We start from the raw sequence: 20,367 nt of genomic DNA, 5'->3' as shown, positions 1-20,367 counted from the left end.
AAACAGAAGGTTATGTGTTCATTTGCTGTAGGATTTTGTCTGTTGAACACAGAGTCAGTCACATGCAGTGCTGACATTTCACTTCCTAAACGGTTCCCCTAGAATCCGATGCATGTCTGTGGGGCTGGCAGACACACCCCACACGCTGCGCAGGTTCCCAGTGTGAAATCAACAGGACGTTGTGTTTCACAGAGCATGTTAAAACACTGACGTGAGAAGACTAAGGTATATTTCACAGCTAAAATGTTAACACGAGTTCACTGAGACATCCATAGGGATATCAGCATGGTAATTAATCATAATAGAGCAAAAATCTGAAGAAGATATTTGCGAAAAAGTGATATTATGGAACGTTTGCTGTAGTAATAGAGCTTAAATTGAACCGAGACACATTTGGAAGGGCAAAGTTTAAAGTGGCAGCTGCTGGGAGGATGTTTCTGGTTATGAGAGCAACAATATAAATGAATTACAGGAAGAATGTCTAGTATGTCTCCGGCGGAATTTATTAATGGCTAAACGAAATTGACGTTAGACTATCCCGCTTAGTCCTTACATTTTCTTTTTTGGATTCATTTTCCGTCTCATTGTTTTATGACCCCAGCAGCTGCTGTGAGAGCAGTTTGGCTTGAGCAAAGAAGCTGTTTACGATCAGCACACTGTTGTCTGGGCAGACGTCAAAGTGCAGATTTATTCAGAGACCAAAAGCTCCATTAGACGGAGTTTTTAATTAGCACACTTGTGTGAGAGGGTCATTAAGAATGATTTGCTGTTGTGATTGAGGGCTTGCTGATGGGCAAGACACAGACCCTGCTGAGTCTGCTTCTGACCCCAAACTCATAGATCTAGCTTCGAAATTTGGCCAACTTTTCACTGGATCCAGTGTTACCCTGCTAAATGAGATGTAACAGAAGTCTAAATTGCCTACCGGTTTCTGGGTGTTCCATCTCTCCGATGCTGCCATCAGGGGTGGTCCGTTCGTAGTGGTCCTCGGGCAGGGCGAGGGGGCCGATACGTGGTCCTGAAGAGCTCTTGCTGCTGGGGGTCTCAGATTCCTCCAGACCACTGTCGTAGTAACTCTGCTGAGAGGAGTCCTGCTGATCTTGCATGGGATTGGCTGTTGAGAACGTCACTCTGCGATGCGGGAGCTGCGATCGAGAGGAAAGAGGGCCTTCAGTCATACAACAATCTAATTAAAACTTTAGGCCCCAAAACTAGGCTAATTGACCACTAAATTTGTAATATCACACTTCAGCAAACGGGCATTTTCAATATGTAATTTCCAGAGGGGCGGCTAATGAGGAAACATTTTGTTCAAATTGAGGGGAAATGGTAAAGAGGGAATCACTTATTAGAGTATCTCTCGGCAGAGGGGAGAAAGCAATATAACTCTTCTTTGATATCACTGCTTAGGTGACCACATTGTTTTTCACAAGGCCAATGAGGGCAAACACTCATGCTGAAATACAGAGGCGCAGAGCTCATAAAACAGTGGAAATCACAGAATCCTGCAAAAAAGCACCCATTCCCAATTCTGTGTGAGCTCACAGCTCGCCGACTGCGGGGAGGGATCGATAGTGCCAGGCTGCACACACACGTACAAACACACACAGACTGGCAAACAGAACCATTTTAGAGTAGGAATTAGGGCCATTAAGAGAGCAATTTCAGTTCATATAAAAAGCCCATTAACACAGCCATTTAAAACATATAGAGACCATTAACGCTACGTACTTCACCATCCCAAAGTCGTAAGGCTTTCTTTTTCCCCTCTAATTCAGCATGTTTATTTATAAGCTCATTAATCAATTATGTTCTTGACTTCTGCTGAAATTTAATGTCCAAATTGTTCAGAAATGCAGTGCGCACACAAATATTGCTAATCTGTACATTTGCGTAGCTAGTCATGCAACATATTGCTCATTTACATACATGCTAGAGTTTTAGAAGAAGAAAATGACAGCATACTCTCCAAACGGTGTCATAGATGTGCACTCCAATTACAGACATCTTTGTTAATTATGAGAGGAATTTTTTGACGTGTTGCAAGAAAGGTGTACAGTGTGACTGTAGATTGTTAATGGCTGTCCTGCAACTTGTAGTACAATAGAATTCAACTCAGGTGTGATCGCAACTATGCATACGTAAATGGTTGATGGAAATCAAACCCCATAATGTTATATATATTAAATAACCATGTATTAATGTCGTAATATGTACTATATATACTAGATATATACATTTAGGGGTTCGATTTCCAGCAACATTAACTATATTGTGATATATACTGTTACCATAATATTAAATTACTTGTACCGTGATATAAGATCTTGGTCATTCTGCCCACCCTAAATCTATTTACTTACACACATCCCCTCATTGCTGATAGACTGTACACACACTTCCACTGAACATTTGTACTTTGTGCTCACTCTTTACTCTGTCACGTTCATGAGTTGTAGGCCTGTTCTTCGTGTGCTCCCTTGTGCCCTGGTATTTACGGTTAGTGAGGCACTGAAGTGCGTAGACGAACATTCTCACTGCACAGTAATTACATCGACTTCCTTAGCAAACTCAGACATGGACTCACAGGATGAGTCCCTCTGTTGTCAGAGTTGTGTGGAAGTGTTGTATGAAGAGAGAAAGAGATACAGGGGAGAACCATGGGGTGTTTTGTCTTGGGGCGGTAACTTTTTTATATATTTCCTTTTTTAATTTTCTTATTCATTTGTAGTCTTTGATGTGCAAGGGACCGCATGCACACCATTCTTCAGGTGGCGCACGTTTTAGTCATTGTTTTATCTATTGTAAAATGTGCTTATCATGCTTTGTAGAAAATGCAAATGGCACTGCTTGATCACTGTAAAGGGATGTAGTGATTACAAGGCCACATGTAGTATGCAAATTGTAGCGTTTGATCTACAGTAAGGGACTTTGAAAAGAAAAATCCTCAAGTGAGGTTTTATTAGGGAAAGCGCGTTATTACAGTTATGATATTTTAATTGCTAATATCGTTGCCATCCCAGGTACCATCCTGGAATAATGGCATTCTCAGCGACTAGAATTGTACTTCAGACACGTTGCTATTTAAACCTTAGAGAGGCATTTAGTTATTTAAATATGGATTCTTGCTTAAACTGCTCCTACAGGCATTGCTCGAGAGTCAGCACTTTTATCCCCCCTTAGTGCTGGAAGCTGCAGCTCTGCAGTTCTGCAGATGGGGTAGAGTCTCAGCACACGGTCCAGTCTCTCTCTCTCCCTCCAGAGGGATGGGGGGTTGTGTAACGGGGTAGCAGTGAGGCAGGACCAAGATAAAGGAACATGGCCTTGACTCTGGATGTAAGAGGGCCAGTCTCCATTCTAGTTCTGCACTGATGCCTGGAATAAAGTGATCCCTGATTAGAATCAACCTGCATGAATTTTCATGACTGTGAATTGGGTAACTGGAGTTGGGCACTTTGAAGGCAGAGGGTTTCGTTAAAGAGTCTTGGATTGGAAGAAGAGTCGGAGAGAGAATCTTAAGATTGTAGAGTGGTCAGAGTCTTGGATTGGAGAGTGTCTTGTACTGGGCAGAGAATCTTGGACAGGTCAGAGAGTCTTGGATTGGAGAGAGAGAATAGGACCAGGCTGAGAGGCTTGCTGTGGAGAGACAGCCTAGAACTAGGCAGGGAGTCCTGGATTGGAAAGGGTCTCGGATAGGACAGAGAGATTTGGACCAGGCATAAAGTCTTACTTTGGAGAGACTAAGCAGGGAGCATTGGATTGGAGAGGGATCTTGGACTGGAGACTGAGACTTAGATTGTAGAGGACTTGGACTGGAGAGGGTGAGTGCTAATCTGCTGTATCCAGGACAGAAATGGAGAACTGTATTAGGGTTACTGGGACTGGCTGTTAAACTGGACTTGAAGCCAAAGAACGGTTTGATTATGCACCACAAATGTGACTGGACAAAGAAAAGAGATAGACAACATGCCCCTTAAGGAACTGGAGTAAAACTAGAACAGTGCACATGGAAAAAATGGAATAATACAAACATGCAATACTGAATATGCAAGAGCATTTCACTTGACAGAAATAAAACCCAGAGACAGTGGGAAAAAATGGCGTTTGCTGGGTTGGGGTGTTGTGCCTCTGAGCGTATAATGGGGTACTGCCTGATATCTGTCAATTCATCACGTACGAGGTGTGGTTTGAGGTGAAATACTCCACAAATGGATAGCCGATACACGGGGTGGTTTAAGCTGCAGGCAGGGCGGCGAGGCTGAGCTTTTCCTACCAGTGATTCATTCAGCCTATTACTCCTGCATGCTGTCATACCAAATGGCGTGAACTATGAGATTTGTCATTAGAAGTGGCAGCTCGATCCCCTGTACTCTGTGTAGGGCCAATGCAGGCTTTTACAGTGTCAGCGCTGCTGCAGCCTTAAACCCTGTACCAGTTTTAAACATTCTGCTTTAGGAGTGCCGCTTTCCAGGCAGGGAGGGAGATCTATTGAGGGAGAAGCTCTCATGTCTCTCAGACACAGAGGGGTTTGTATCTACTGAGCTTTGCTGGTGCAATTAGCCACTAGTGAATGCTAAACAGGTCTGACAATGGCTTTCACCTGCCCTCTCTCATTTCAATCACCAGCCCCTCTTCTTCTTCATGTCTCATGTCTTCACTTTTTCCTGTTTTTGTGACCACCCCCTCCATTCTGTTTCATTCTCCAACACATTCCCAGAGTGCCCCTCCCCAACTCCCCATTTCTCCCTCCCTGTGTCTCTTTGATAAGTCTGGACTCTTTGAAGACCCTAGTGTCACACTTCTTGCCTCCAAGCTATTGCACCTACAAAAAAAAGGAAAAACACAACTCTGGAAGATGGAAGAGGAAAAAGCAGAGGAGGTGAGAGTCGGATGAAAAATAAGAACAGATCCGTTCGCAGCATTTTTTTTATTTCAATATAAAATTTTGAGTCTTAATCACTCACAATCCAAGTTAAAGGGAGTTTATAATTCAATGAAAACTCTGTCATCATCTGCAGAACACAAAAGTAGATATTCTGAATAACGTTCAGGTAAATGTGCTGAAATAGCACCTGAATTAACTTAGTGTCATTTCTATGCAAATTAAGCTTTATTCACTAAACTCAGTGGTATTTTCCTGCCGCAATGAACACTGCTCTATTAACATGCACAAAAAAGCTGGTAGGAATCACAATTTTATGACAAAGAGATGCTTGGGCACATTTTCTACTGATCATGGCAGCAGTTTTTAATCAAATGATGATCAAATTATAGAGAAGAGCACAATAATTGGGCATACATTCTAATGACGAACACACATTCACATTTGAAAGAGAATCACACCGTTATATAATTTACATAATTCTTTAGTGAATTGGCCACTAAGAAAAGACAGCGTGGGCAATTAAGCAGCACTAAAAGCCAGCATAATGCTTTCTCAGTGAATTCTCCTAGTGTTAATCTTGTCAACGAAATTACAGATATAAATGTTTGTTAAAGTTTATTTTTTTAATTACATTACAATGACGATATGATAATTAAACTAATAATAAAAAAATACTGATGATGAAAATATAACAAGAAAAGCAGTGAATTAATGTATTACCAATGTTTCCAAAGAAGGAAAATTTAGATGGAAAATTATTTTTACAGGATATTTAGGTTAAAAGGAAAACTGACAGCTAAAAAGCTTTTAAACAATCAAGTCTAACTATTTGAATGAACATTAACTAGAGATCTTGTATACTTGTATACATTTTAATTCCTAATAAATTTGTTCTTCATTTAAGTTGTTCTAAAGCAAATTAATCTTCCTTTAATATAATGTGGGTTCCTGGGTTGACTTTGAGTCTTTGTGAGAGATTTGTAAAAGTTGAAAAGCCCTGGTCTAGACTATATTCAATAAATTATTATGTTGAGCGCAAGACAAATAACATAATTTATGTTGTCTGCAACATCAGATGCCATCTAAACTAGAAGAATCTCTGTCATGACTGGGAAAACACAGTAGCCGAATCTGCAAACCAGCTTGGGCATTTTCTTGTTAGACTGCAATGGCTGTCATTGTTGACCTTGCCGTGAACCCATAACCTTTCAAACTCTTCGGCCTCCTGTCCATCAGCGGGACAAGATGCGAAACAAACACTCTAATCTACACTCTTTATAACACCTCTCCATCTCACCTTTACTTCCTTCACACCATCTAAATTTTAACATTTCTCTCCTCCCAGTTTCTTCACACCCTCTATATTTTACCTTTCTCTCCTCCCTTTTCTCACCTGGCATCTGTCACTCCCTCTCTGCCTCCCTCACAATCTCTCCATCTCTCCCCCACCCCACGTTTCTGGAACTGTAGGCCGCCATTGGGATTTGGAGGAAATTGAATTGAATTATGAAGGAATTTCTCTGCAGTTCGATTGGCATCATTTCCCCCCTCACAATAGAACATCATTCTCATATCTCTTCATGTGAGAGAATGAAAATAGGCCTGGGCGCCATTCTCTCTCTCATCCTTTTAAATTGAATTTTTCATATCAGAGGGCACCCGAGACATCTGCCGATTCTTTTAAGGCCGGGGAGAAAAACCCATTTCATAACATATGAGAGGTATATACCTGCGATTTTCCAACGTGAAAAATCTGACTTCCTGCGAGAGAGAAGAGTACGGATCCATCACAGCATAACATAAAATAATAACACAAGTCTCTTTTACAGCATTAGAAGGTGGAGCTGTGTCAGTGGTGTGCAAGTGTCAAGTTTTCTGAATATTACCATTTAATCTGGGTGGATCAAGCAGCCGTTTTTCCGCAATAAGTCCTTTATCCTGAGGGATGCACTTGGTCGGCCCCACTGCAAGTGTTTGCATTCAGAGGTGGGCAAACACTTGGGCTGGGTGTCCTAAATTGCATTTCATTTGTGCTGTGTTCTGAAAGTCCTTGTTTTGAAAATATTGAGTGACACTGGGAGAGCAGTCGGAATATTAAGCCACAACGTGGAGGTGAAAGGGAAAGGAGAGAGGCACAAAAAAAGAGCGAGACAAGCACTTGAGAAATTAATCCTCAGTATCCACTCTCAAGTGGACACCTTTTTCCTTCTTAAACCTCCATTTCAGAGTTAATATCTCAGTCCCTAAAGCTCCTGGCTGGAAGGCATGCATGGAGCTCAGCCTCAAATTGCTTTAAGGACCTGATATATAATGGGATTGTGGGGAGAGATGACAGAGCTCTCAAGCGTGCGCTAGACTTTAGGAGCTCCCTTCGGAATTGTTTTTTTGCATCATTATTAATAGACTATGATGGAATAGCTTGGAAGATAGTTCACAGTTAAAAATTATACTACTAAAGACAGTTACTGTATCACAGTGGTTTTGTAAAAGTACTGTAAAGGTGGTGTGGGAAACTGCCCTAGTTCTCAGGCCGCATTGACGATACACATGAGAACCAATGAAAAGCAAGCACAGCTTCTCTTATGATTTTGCTATGCTTACGTAAACAAAGATGTTTTAGCATGCATCATTAACGCTATAAAGCCTACTAGGATACTCAAATTATCGACTAAATCAACACAATCAAAACCTGTTGTACACAATCTGCTACATGTCTTCTGTCATCTGACTGACTGTCTCTCATACTTTTTTAGCAAGTGAAGGTATGAATGTGAAGGTATACATGATAAAGGTATACATGCCCTTTAGGTTGTGGCTCACATGTAATTTCGTAGTGAAATCTTATATTTTTATAAGGTAAAATAACTTTTATATTTTAAGTAATATTTTAAGATTAACTTATGGACTGAAACATCTTAGCTAATTATTAGAAAAATCACAATATAATATATCACAAATGATATATTAGGCTTTTGAGGAATGTTTAACTGTATGTTTTTTGTATTGCATTGCATTATATTTTTGACCCCCACAATAAAATACTAAAACTAAGCATGTTAATATCATCTTACTAAGACATATTATTGGGAGATATAGAGTGACAACTGATAATTATTTGCATTTTATGTAAGTAGTCTTTTGTACTATTCTCATTGTTTTACATTACAAACCATAAGAATTTCATCTTACTTTTTGTAAAAGGTGTTTTTCCTCCTTGAGTATGAGCTCCATATTTTCTTATATCAATGAAGTTCAATAAATAGTTCCATTTAAAATAATAAAAATAATACTTTTTCAGACTACAAATTCATATGTCAGGTTTTAAAGGGTTAACATGCCTCTTGAATGGAGGAAGGAAATGTTGGCAATAAACAATGACTTAAATTCTGGTATGTTCCTCACACAAGTAAACGGCATGACTTTATAACAACTGAAATATAGCAATTGTTATGGATCTATAACCTATATTCTATAAGATTATTGGAGTACCTTTACAAGAAATTACTATTTCAGTCTTTCTACTTCAAAACCCAAGTTTTCATTGTATTATTTTTTTTATTGTATTGTATTTTTATTTATTTATGTATTATTATTATTATCATATTTTTTTTGTAGAATTAAACCATATTTAAAAGGTACTCTGCAAAACTGAGAATAACAAAATCTATTTTTGGATCAAATATTTACTAAATAAATACATATTTTTTATTTATTTCCCTACATTTTTATAGTAGCACCACTTTTTTATCTGTATACTTCCCTACCTTCTTATTTAAAAAGAGATGACTAACCACACTCTGAATTTCCTTAACATAAAATAAGAGAGACTATATTAAAAAATAATGTTTAATTAGAAGATGGAGATCTCTTTCATCTCCTGCTCAAAGCGCTCTGTCATGGTCATGGAACTAGGACAACATTCTTTTATTGATCCATTTGAGCAATCAGAAGGATGTCTTGTCTGGAGTTCTGTTTGCAAATAGCAAAGGAATTCAAAGCCTTTTAAAGACCCCAAGCAAATGATGGAGTAGATGATTCTGATCACATCTCATCCTCCGTCCACTTTAGCCAGTGGGTGAAACAACACGGCGTAAAGCTGATGAATTAAAAGCTCTGTCTTCTTAATGAATTAAAAGCTGATTACAGATCGGTGAGTATAGCTCTGGCTACAGCTGGGCCTTGCAAGTGAGCTGAGGGAGGGAGAGAGAGAGTGAGAGAGGTTAGTCTTTAAAGAAAAAAAAACAGAGCTGGATAAAAACCACTGCCGTAAGCCAGAAACAAACTATCTTGTGAAGCCTGGTAATCAGAAAGCATTGATCTGACATTTCCAATTAAGTGAGGACGCATGTAGAGTTGAGGAGTTTGTGATTACGCATTCATGCGTGTGCGTGCGAGGCAAAGTGTTTGTCTGTGCTTAGTGTGGTGTGATAATAGCTTGAAAGTCAAGGCATTCGCTCACTCCCCCTTCTCACTCACTCTCTCTCTGTGTTTCTGTGCATTATCTGAATTCACACTAAAAAAAGCGAACCAAAGTTCTACGCTGTACTCTGCAATGAATGGAGTCAGTTTGTATCAGCAGTTAACTTATAAAAGAGTAGGCATTTTTGGAATGTGCAACCACAGGAAAAAAAAAGGAATTCAAATATGTAATATATATGTATGGTTGCAATCCCACTTGATCTGCATGACATTTTGCTGCAGAGAACAAACATTTATGAAAACAATCCAACAAAGGCATTAGTACACTATTAGAGAAAGTTTTTTAATACACATTTGAGTAATTCTAAGAATGTTGATCAAGTAATGAAGTCACTGTGATGAAGTTGTAGAACTAATGAAGTTGATGAATAATGAAAAAAAAATCAAATTGGCTCTAAACATTCATGTTCAAAATGATTCAACTCTCAAAAGTCAAAATTGGTGCAGAGTCTTTTATTGCTTAAAACCACCAATAAACACTGCTTGGGGGTGCTTAGACGGTTCTGTCACCTCTTTACTGCAATCTTGACCCATTCCTCGCCTGAAAAAGCTTTCAGATCACAGATAATCTTTGGCTTTCACATTGCCACTGCTTTCTTCAAATTCAACAAAATATTTTCAATGAGAATTAAATCTGGAGACTTAACAGGCCACTCAAGGACATTTTACGACCGATCCCTGAACCAAGCATAAGCATATTTGGATGTATACTTTGGGATGACTGTACAGCAAGAAAGTCCATTGATCATCATCTTCAGTCTTTGCACCAAAAGCAACAAAATTCTTGCCAAAATGGCCTGATACTTCAAAGAATCCATGGTGTCATTCATACAGTCATGATTTCCACTTCCTGCAACAGTAAAACAACTCCATAACAAGACTGGTTCGCCTCCATGTTTGACCATGGAGATGGTGCTCTTCTGCTCATTAGCTTTGCCTTTTTTGGACCAGACATACCGCTGATTCGTGGGTCCAAAAAGTTCTAGTTGGATCACTCCATAAAACATTCTTCCAGAACTCCACAAGTCTATCTACAGTGGGTACGGAAAGTATTCAGACCCCCTTAAATTTTTCACTCTTTGTTATATTGCAGCCATTTGCTAAAATCATTTAAGTTAATTTTTTTTCCTCATTAATGTACACACAGCACCCCATATTGACAGAAAAACACAGAATTGTTGACATTTTTGCAGATTTATTAAAAAAGAAAAACTGAAATATCAATGGGTCTGAATACTTAGGACCATGTGGTATTTCAGTTTTTCTTTTTTAATAAATCTGCAAAAATGTCAACAATTCTGTGTTTTTCTGTCAATATGGGGTGCTGTGTGTACATTAATGAGGAAAAAAAATTAACTTAAATGATTTTAGCAAATGGCTGCAATATAACAAAGAGTGAAAAATTTAAGGGGTCTGAATACTTTCCGTACCCACTGTATATGAATCTTAGCATGTTCAAGTCGGCCTTTTATGTTCTTCATGGTCAAGAGTGGCATTCAGCAAGATGCCCCAACATGAAGACCATACTTGCCTTGTGTTCTTCTTATAGTCTGCATTGAAATATTTTTCCTCCTTTCATCAGGTCATCTTTCAAGTCTTTGGCAGTACATTGCAGGTTTTTCCCTCAGTTGCTGTGATCAAACATTTTATGATATTGTGCTTTTTCTTCAACACCCTGAAAGGTTTTCTGGTACAACATATTTTAAGCTAAGGAATAAGGCTACAAGCTATGTCTCTAGGAATATTTAATGACTTGGAAATCTTCATGTAGCCTTAGACTTTCTAAAGTAATAAAACTATTTCTTCACTATATCTTCTCTATAGCTTTAGCGAGAGCTCTGTTGACTTGTCATATTTGCTACTCAATTTCAGCACATGCATGGGCTAATTGTATGTATGTGTAACAGCTCAAGCTAATCCTGTTTTCTAATAGAGTTTCTAAAGGTTTAATTGTGTTTTAAGACTATTTTGTTCCCCATCATACAAATAAGTGACTAAAAACAGCAATGTTGAATAGGGGTTGAATAATTATGACAGATGTATTATTAAAAAATCTTATATCTCAAAAATATTACATTATATATTGACATCATCACTTTAAATATGCCAGTAAAGTGTTAAAAGTTCTGAATCTTCAGAAAAGCTTGTATTTGTAAAATACTGCAGTCTCTGCGGGTTGAATAATTTTGATTGAATCTGTATGAGTGTAAAGACCTAAAAGTAAAAGTAAAAGTAAAAAGTATGCATACATTTTGCTTCCATAGATATATTCAACCTAGGAGTGTGTGATTTATATTGTAATATATATGTAATATACGTGATATATATGTAATTGTTGTTTAAATTATATGTGATTTGATGTTATCGAGTATATTCTCCAAATATCAGCATGATTGCAAAGGTGATATTAATTTGAGTTCAATAAACAAGAAGTTAATAGCCTGTAATGTCTGATAAAGCAGTGTTTGTGAGCGGAGCGCTGCTTTGTGTACAGCCCTTACCAGGGAAACCTCTATCTCTCCCAATCCAACAGCGCATCCTGCTGGCAGATAATGACAAAAACAAAACAAAAAAACAACAATAACATTGCCACCATAGATATGTACAGTATATATATCTATGGTTACCACTCGAATATGTATTGCAATATCTCTGCGTGCAAAGGTTCTGCACGATCCTCTTGCTGCTTTGGCAAGGGGCGGGGCAGTACTGAAACACCATCTAAGCTGTTCGCCAATCACAACGCACTGGGACAGCTAACCAATCACAACACATTTAGTATAGGCCTATAATGTTCACACAAGAACTGTCATTCTGACTGACAACAGATATTAAATAGAGTTTTATAATGTAATATTGTGTTTTATTAAAATTGATTATAATTTATATCCACCTCAGCATTACAAGCACAAATTTTGTTGATACTGATTTCCTTTGATTGGTAACAGCCCTATAGTGTCTTACTATTGGAATTTATTGTTTAAATGTAATAATCTGACAAAAGATCATGCATACATTTATTTAGGTTAGAAAAAATTGGCCTTATAAAGGTAATAAAAGGTAAAATCAATTTAAACTTGTTGTAAAAGTTAATTTCTGTTACTGCTATAAATGAACCACCTCACAAAATATGAAGAATATCAAAAGTTTTGGGAGTCAGTTGTCCACAGCAGTCCTAAACCTGTCAAAATACCAGCACAATAACGTGCTCAGCAAAATAGTGTCTAATTATCATTAGACAAAATTCCAGAAAATATTGATATCTTTTTTTTTTTGTCATTATCGTACACCCCTAATTCAACCACTTAAATGAATAATTGTATATCTCTCCATTGCTTTTAATTTGATTGTCATTTGCAATGGTTCATGGGATTGTAGTTCTTTCCCTTACTAAAGCAGATATGTACACAGTCTTGTACCTTGCATTTTTGTCTGAATTTCAAATACATTTTACTTCAAATAAACCCTATAAAACAGATTCTGTTCTAACTCACATTCTGACTTTGAATGTGGCTCATCCAATCAGATTTAATTGTATAATATATGCACATCTGTTACCACACAGCTGAATTCTATATAAAGTTGGGGGTTACACTTAATTTTATGTTGTCCCTTGTTACAGAGCAACCTTAAATGTAATTATACATTGAAGTACTGAGAAATAGTAATCAAAAACATGTACTTACTATATGGTTAGGGTTTGGACGAGCATTTGGTTTAAGGTTAGTTAGCATGTAATTATGCATAATTTATTTTTATTACTATAGTAAGTACATGTAACATGCGTAACAAGGACACTAACATTAAGTGTTACTGAAGTTGCTTTAAGGCAAACAAACTACATTAACTGACAGAAGGAGTGTTTTTAATGAACTCTTCTTTTTAAAAATGGGGATGCACAATATATCAGTACCATATCAACATTGGTCTATGAGCCAGTGTTAGAGATGATATCGATTATTGTGCATTCTTATTTATAGAATTTTAATATTGGCCATTTGTTGGTTATCAGCCATCAGCTTATCATTACCTGGACAGAATTTCAATATCACTGCATCCGCAATTATTAATAAATTGCCATCAGGGCCCAAGACAACATGTCTGGTTGTCATCCACTTACACCTAAGAACACCCATTACCTGTGGTAAAAACCTGCGGCAAAGCTTCTTTGCTTTTATATCCCCAGTCCCTTGTATATTTGTTAATTAAATATTCTGGCTAATATGAAAATGCTACCATTTCTGCTATCATTTAGCACATAATTTAATTCTAAATAAATAAATTCCACAGATTTTCTTCCATAATCAGCTTAAAAAGTGTGAGAAAAGTAGGCAGGTGTTGGTCTACATGTACGTTTGCAGATTTCACAACATTTCAACACTTAGTTTGCTGATTAATATGAATAAGCTTAAGGGTCCTGTCACCTGCTCTCAAACCCCTGGATAACACAGGGATTGAAATGTACCAGCCTTCCCAGAACCAGTGTTTTATTTTGCAGTGCAACTCTCCCTCTCCCTCTCTAGGATTTATTTCAAAGATAGCCCGTCGTTTCTCATGGAAATCAAGAAGTGAGTCAGCTAGTTGGGGATTAGAATAGCAGATGGGAGGGAAAGGAGGTTTCTCCAAGCTGCAAATTTAAATCTGCATTAGTTTTATTGGAGATGTTTTCAGCCAACCAGAATGCTGGGCTAGAGACACTGGCTTTGCTGGGCTTTATAGGGGGTTTTGTAGGTCAGTGGACTAATCGGGAGCCAGAGGTGATGTTCTGCAGCAAACATTGACCTCCATTACACTACTGCAGGACATTAGGAGAAACAGATAGTGAGACATAGAGACAGAGATACCAATTAGTCCCGTGTTAAAGCAACTAATTTCAGTACCTTTCTGACCACAAACTGAGAGGCAGACTGGGAGCAGAGTCTGGCCTGAATCTGTATGTAACACCGTGGCTATAAAGCTCCAGGGACCTTATCAGTGCAGTGATCGTGTCAAATACACAGAGCGCTTTCAACTCTTCTAAAACATCCAGACTCTCACAGTCTAACTGTAAATGGCAAAGGCATTCACAATTAGCTTGGAAAGACAAAGAAAAAAACAAACATAAAAAGGACCTGACACATGGTCTCGATCCCTGCGGACATATGCAGGCTACGCCACATTTTCCACTCTGAAAACCTGGGCAACGGTATGTGTTAAAACCACTTCCAGCTAATACAGATAAGCAATTAAAAAGTTTTTTTTTCACCCTCAAATGTAAATTCTATCATCATTTACTCAACCTCATGTTGTTCCAATGTCCAAGCTGTTATTTTTCATACAACTAAAGTAAAGGCAGATGAGCTCTGTCAAGATACAAAAATCAGACACAGACTGAAACAGACTGCAAACTCATAGCACTATTTGCTTAAAATCTTGCCTTCTGTGATATATCTGATTTGCACACATTTAGATATTTTACTTAGAAATTAAGAGAACATTTCAAAAATAATTACAAAAATTGTCAAGTAACACATTAAATGTGACATTTTTGGTGAAAAATAATATTTTCTTGTAAAATGTACTGGAAAGAATCTTTGTTTTATTTACTTTTTTTGTTTTTTACAATTATTATTATTATTATTATTTTAAACAGTGTACTAAAATTTAAAGTGATTTTCAATTAGTTGGCCACACTACACGTTACTAACAAAAAGTAGCTAAGGGGACCAACATCTTTATGAATGTACAAATACAGAGTTCTGGCATGAAACTCTAGATGGCACAGTCCGATAGGTCTAGCTCAGGGGTTTTCAAAGTCTAAGACAGTGGGCCTCCCTTTTGACACAACTTACCCAATGGCGCCCCCCCCCGCCAAACAGCAGTGAATTCACAGCTACGGCCTTCTGGGTGAAAAAATTTTCTCATATTTTTGACATTATTTTTTAGTATTGTTTAAATTATAAACATTTTTAACAAATTATAAAACAAATCAAAAACATTTAATTATAATAAAAAATACATATAATAATTTAACTCAATAATTATATTTTTAATTTATTATAATTTCCCCCCGCGCCTCCCCTGACATGCTCTGGCGCCCCCCTGGGGAGGCGCGCCCCACACTTTGAAAACCCCTGGTCTAGCTCAATCTGACCTGGAGACATCATTGTCACATGGCAGCTGATTGGTTCTCTGCTGTATCGGTAGCCAATGAGCTTACTGCTCAATATTCAAATACCTGGCTTTTTTTGCTGTAGCAGTTTGCAGCGCACTTCAGAAACCCTCCACCTTCCCCAGCTACACCTGTATAGATCTGCTACGGGGTGATTCATGTATGCTTTATGGGGTTATTCAGATGTGTTATATGTGCAGCAGCAGTATTTCTTACATGCTTACAGCAGCATGTTGTGGATCTATTCCACCAAGACCAAATACATTAACATTGTCAAGTACATTACCATGCAAATCCCTCCGAGAGTTGTCATGGCAGAACTATAATTTGCAATGTATTGACGAGACCATTTACTTGGCAGACAAACATGTAAACTATTGCTACTTGCTCTAAATCAGAAATAATACAACTAGAAAACACAAATGTATAATATAAATGACCAAATAATAAATAGCAGCATTTGGTTCAATTCTGGACTAAGACTAAGAAGCTGCAGGGGTTAAGATGAATCACTAAATTATTTTTTCACCATTTGAATAATTTATTTGACCATTTTACTTATATAATCCATATGAATGAACTGAATGGCTAAAATGATCTGGACCTCCTTACACATGAAAGGGAGTACAAAATATGTTACTCAAAAAGTTACAATGTTTTTTTTTAAAGCTAAACTACTTAACATGCTACTAAAAATGTAGGTAAATTAGTGCTGTTACTTATAGTTAATTAACCCTGGTGCCAAGTTTGACATCAGTGACATCACATAACATTGATCCTTGTGTCACTGTTGTCACTGTTGTCAAACTTGTCGCAGTGCATCTTGATGCATCTTATTTGAATGTACAAAAATACGACCGAGATGCAACTGGGTAAAAAATCTAATGGGTAAGCAACATGGGTTTCCACAACAGTATGAACCCAGCATCTGTAAATAATTTACAGATGCTAAGGCAATACCATCTATTGAAATGCAGGTTAAACATACTTGTGAAAAGAATTATTCAGTGCTAGTTTTCTGGAGACACTGTTAACACCATTTTATTATTATTATTATATATTTTTTTTGTAACACATTCACAGTGCTTGTTCCTAAAGAAGGCTCTCTGTGATCACACATTCACATTGTCCGTTAATGCATTATAATGCATTAACTTTATGCAGTGGTCATTGCTCTTTTGAACCCCAAACATCAACTAAAGCAATAGGCAGCTCTGGGAACATTATGAGTTGCCATTATAACTCAAAGCTTTTCAATTATTCAAATTCAGTCTGACTTGTGATGAAGGCACACACATACTTTTAAAGTGCATAGCAACAAAACAGGCTTTGATTAAAGATACATCTATGCCAACTTGGAGATAAATCACAGTCTTTATGCTGGCAACATTCCAGCGTGTTCATGCTCACTGTATGCACATAAACATTTGTATACACTAGAGTTAGATCAATACTAACTTTTTGGCTTCATTATGATACTAGCCTCTGTTTCCTCAATACTGATACTAAATCAATACTTTATGCAACAAATAAACAGCCTTGGCAAATGATGAAATGAAACACTTGGAGATAAATCACAGTCTTTATGCTGGCAACATTCCAGCGTGTTCATGCTCACTGTATGCACATAAACATTTGTATACACTAGAGTTAGATCAATACTAACTTTTTGGCTTCATTATGATACTAGCCTTGTTTCCTCAATACTGATACTAAATCAATACTTTATGCAACAAATAAACAGCCTTGGCAAATGATGAAATGAAATGAGGGCTGTGAATAGATTAAGTCAAATGTAAATAATTCATGATTAATATCATATTTTTTGTAGATAACAAAGTAAGAAAACTAAATGTCTAAGCAATTCATTTGGATGGCAAACATAATGGAATATTTATATTGCATCAAGATGGACAGGAAAGGCAAACACAATGCAAAGCTGCTCTAATTAAGTAATATAAGAAGTCTTACCAAACTTAATGTAAAAAAAAAATGCTGTCTGATGGTCTCCTCTCCTCATTATTTGCTTTACAAAAATATATTTTATATGAGCATTTTAAACATCCCATCAGGATTTGATTCATAGATAAATTACAGAATGAAACTGCGATAATGTCAAATCAGCTAAGTGCATAAAAAGCACATTTAATGAATCTCATGGGTAAACACGTTAACATACGCTTCACGTTACACTTCCTGCACTGTCGAACTACATTGAATAGCAGCACATTGTCATCTGCCTCAGGTGCCGAAATTTGTGAAACGATAATCATTTTGGTACTGCAGTTCTTTTTAGTGACAATATTCCATTCAACTCTATGCACGCACACACATAATCACATCAAAGCCGTCACATTTGAGTGACTTCTGTTCATATTTCTGTGAAAGTGTTTACTCATTGGTCGAAATGAGAGATTGATTGAAACTTGAAACCATCTAACAAAGAGACACTCAATCAGCCTGAAACATTATTAAAACATCAAATGACTTCAACACTCCTCCCCTCTCATTCAGCGGCACACAACAGGCAAAACACACTTCATTTTCTCTGTTTCTCTCCCACACATACACTCACACATGCTAACACACCCCCACTGCCCCCATCCTCATAGTTAATACATCAAACAGCATTAGCTCACAGTATTGGAAGGCCTCAGACAGACATGTTTTTGACAGACCGTGATCTCTCTGCCTCTCAAACACACAAACACACACATAAACACAATGTGCTGACAGTGTGTAGATTGTATCTGTGTTACTAGGCTTGTGTAATATCAAGTTGAAAGTGATGTGCTGTCTTACCTGCCAGTGTAAACTGCTGTGGAAAGAGCCAATGAGAAAAAAATAAAATGACAAACATCGAGATCCTTTCGCTCCAACTTTTGAAAGCCTCATATAAATCCATAAGGCTTCATTATCATCATTTATTATCACTGTCCATCAGGGATGGAGAGAAATGCGTCAGTGTTCACAAAAGGCTTCATTATCATGCTTTACATAAATGGCTAACACATCCATATTCATGAGTGTATCTTTTATTCGTTTGTAATGAAGGTCTGGATTAGAATGCTCCTGAACAAGCTTTATTGGCTCTTAAACCCATAAAGGCCTTTGGAGTCTAATGAAATGACCAGGTGGTCCATTAGATTTCCCTCAAAAAAGACATTAATTAGTTCACGAGCTGAATAAAACCCCATGTAATTAACACTGATGGACAGAGCTCTCGTCCATTTCCCCTTTTCATGGAAAATAGTGTGTGGTGTCCGTCCTCTTTTATTTAATCAGCTCGGTAATTATGCTATTGATATTCATTATTAGTTTTCAAACAAGCCTTTGTAAACGCAGCAGGGTTGTTAAATCTAGGTAGCCAAAAATAAACAAGCCCCATTGTGGACCCGCTCCCACGCTCCGCCCAAGTCTGGCCTGGCTTTCTTATTTTTCAGCATCGATTTGCTATATTCCCCTTCAAATGAAGGAATAAAGGAGACGTTTGCTGTGTTCTGCTTCAGCCGCAGCTCTCAGTAGGCATTAGAAAGGAATACCGGTGCTCTATGAAGTCCTAAATGCACCCTGACAATCTGAGACCCACTTGTTATGCCAACTTGGTATTAGCACTGACACGGTACTATTTGGAAGCTGAAGTGGTGTTATCTTCAATTACCTGATCATTCTCTGAGTGAGCAGGTAATCCATGGAAAAAGAGAGTTTGGCTTTAAGGATAGAGAATGTCGACAACGTCTCTATTTTTTCACTTTGTTTTCCCCGCCATCCTCAGTGCACACGTTTTATTAACCTAAACCAGCTGCGGTAGGAAACTCATTGCGATGACACTTAGTAGATGGATTTCTCGTGTTTGAGAGCCATCCGGAGAGAGTTCCTCCGGCCTTGGACGTGGGTGGGTTTGCTTGGGAGTGTAAATGCATAAATGCGCCAGTCGTTTCTGGAAAGCAGGGAGAGCACAATCACATCACATCACATGACTGCACTCTGGTGTCTCTGGAGCATCTGAAAAAGAAATGAGTGTGGGCCATTATCTTTAACCCTCCAACAGTGCAGACACAACATCTTCTCGGATATAACCCGTTGAAGTCCTTCCCCCAAGACCGCGTTCAATAACGCAGCTCCTAACATCAGATTAATGAGGCCTGCCTGGCATGTGCACCAAATTCTCTCTTAATAACAGCACTTTTTTTTTGTGCTCTGCAGAACAACGCAGACCAATTTAGCAGAACTGAAGCGGCCGGATTTCTCCATAAATCTCCTCCGTCATTTGGACTGCCACCGCGCTATCTTTATGGGGATGGCGAGATATCCCGGCGAATCTCCCTGGACCTATTTGCGATCTACTCGGCTGACTAAAGGTGTCTCAAGGAGCGTGTGCGCGTCTGATGAGACAGCGTGTTTGCCTGCCTGTCTCTCCTCATTGCCACCCAGGAGAAAATGAGAGGCTTGATTTAATTTCCACTTTGTTTTCGGTGATCTGTGTCATTCCAGTTAAAGATGTCACATGTCTGCGGACCCATCTCACCTCCGGCGGCTCTGTGACATTTTCAGTGCTGCTTTCATCAGTGTCTATCTGACAGGCTTTCTTTTTTCGCTGCTCTCCATAAACATATATGGCAAACATATGAAAAGACACAGCCCCTTGCGCTTTACCAGAATTCCTATCAAAGAATCCCGCATTAACTTGTCAAGCTAAAAATAAATAATGTATTGAATTTAAATAAAAAGACAAAGACACCAGTGGTGGCAGCTAGCGTGGCAGTGCTTTGATCCACTTCATCAAATATAGAGCGTGCCGTTCCCCCTCTTCCACTCTCCCTCACATTCTGTCTATCTATATTGAGCCTGC

The 20,367-nt window shown here is 38.1% G+C and overlaps 1 protein-coding gene across 2 annotated transcripts in view; it reads right to left on the bottom strand.

The window, feature by feature from the left end:
• Positions 1-20,367, bottom strand: part of pcdh1a (protocadherin 1a) — an 87,384-nt gene that overhangs the window by 25,143 nt on the left and 41,874 nt on the right. For both annotated transcript variants that reach the window (XM_016528518.1, XM_016528519.1), the window contains exon 4: positions 926-1,145. In XM_016528518.1, coding sequence (XP_016384004.1) covers positions 926-1,145 — 220 coding nt within the window. The remainder of the gene's footprint in view (positions 1-925; positions 1,146-20,367) is intronic.

The sequence above is a fragment of the Sinocyclocheilus rhinocerous genome, unplaced genomic scaffold, assembly GCF_001515625.1.
Source record: "Sinocyclocheilus rhinocerous isolate Xijiao unplaced genomic scaffold, SAMN03320098_v1.1 scaffold603, whole genome shotgun sequence".
NCBI classification, from domain to species: domain Eukaryota; kingdom Metazoa; phylum Chordata; class Actinopteri; order Cypriniformes; family Cyprinidae; genus Sinocyclocheilus; species Sinocyclocheilus rhinocerous.
This window is presented reverse-complemented; position numbering and strand designations above follow the sequence as displayed.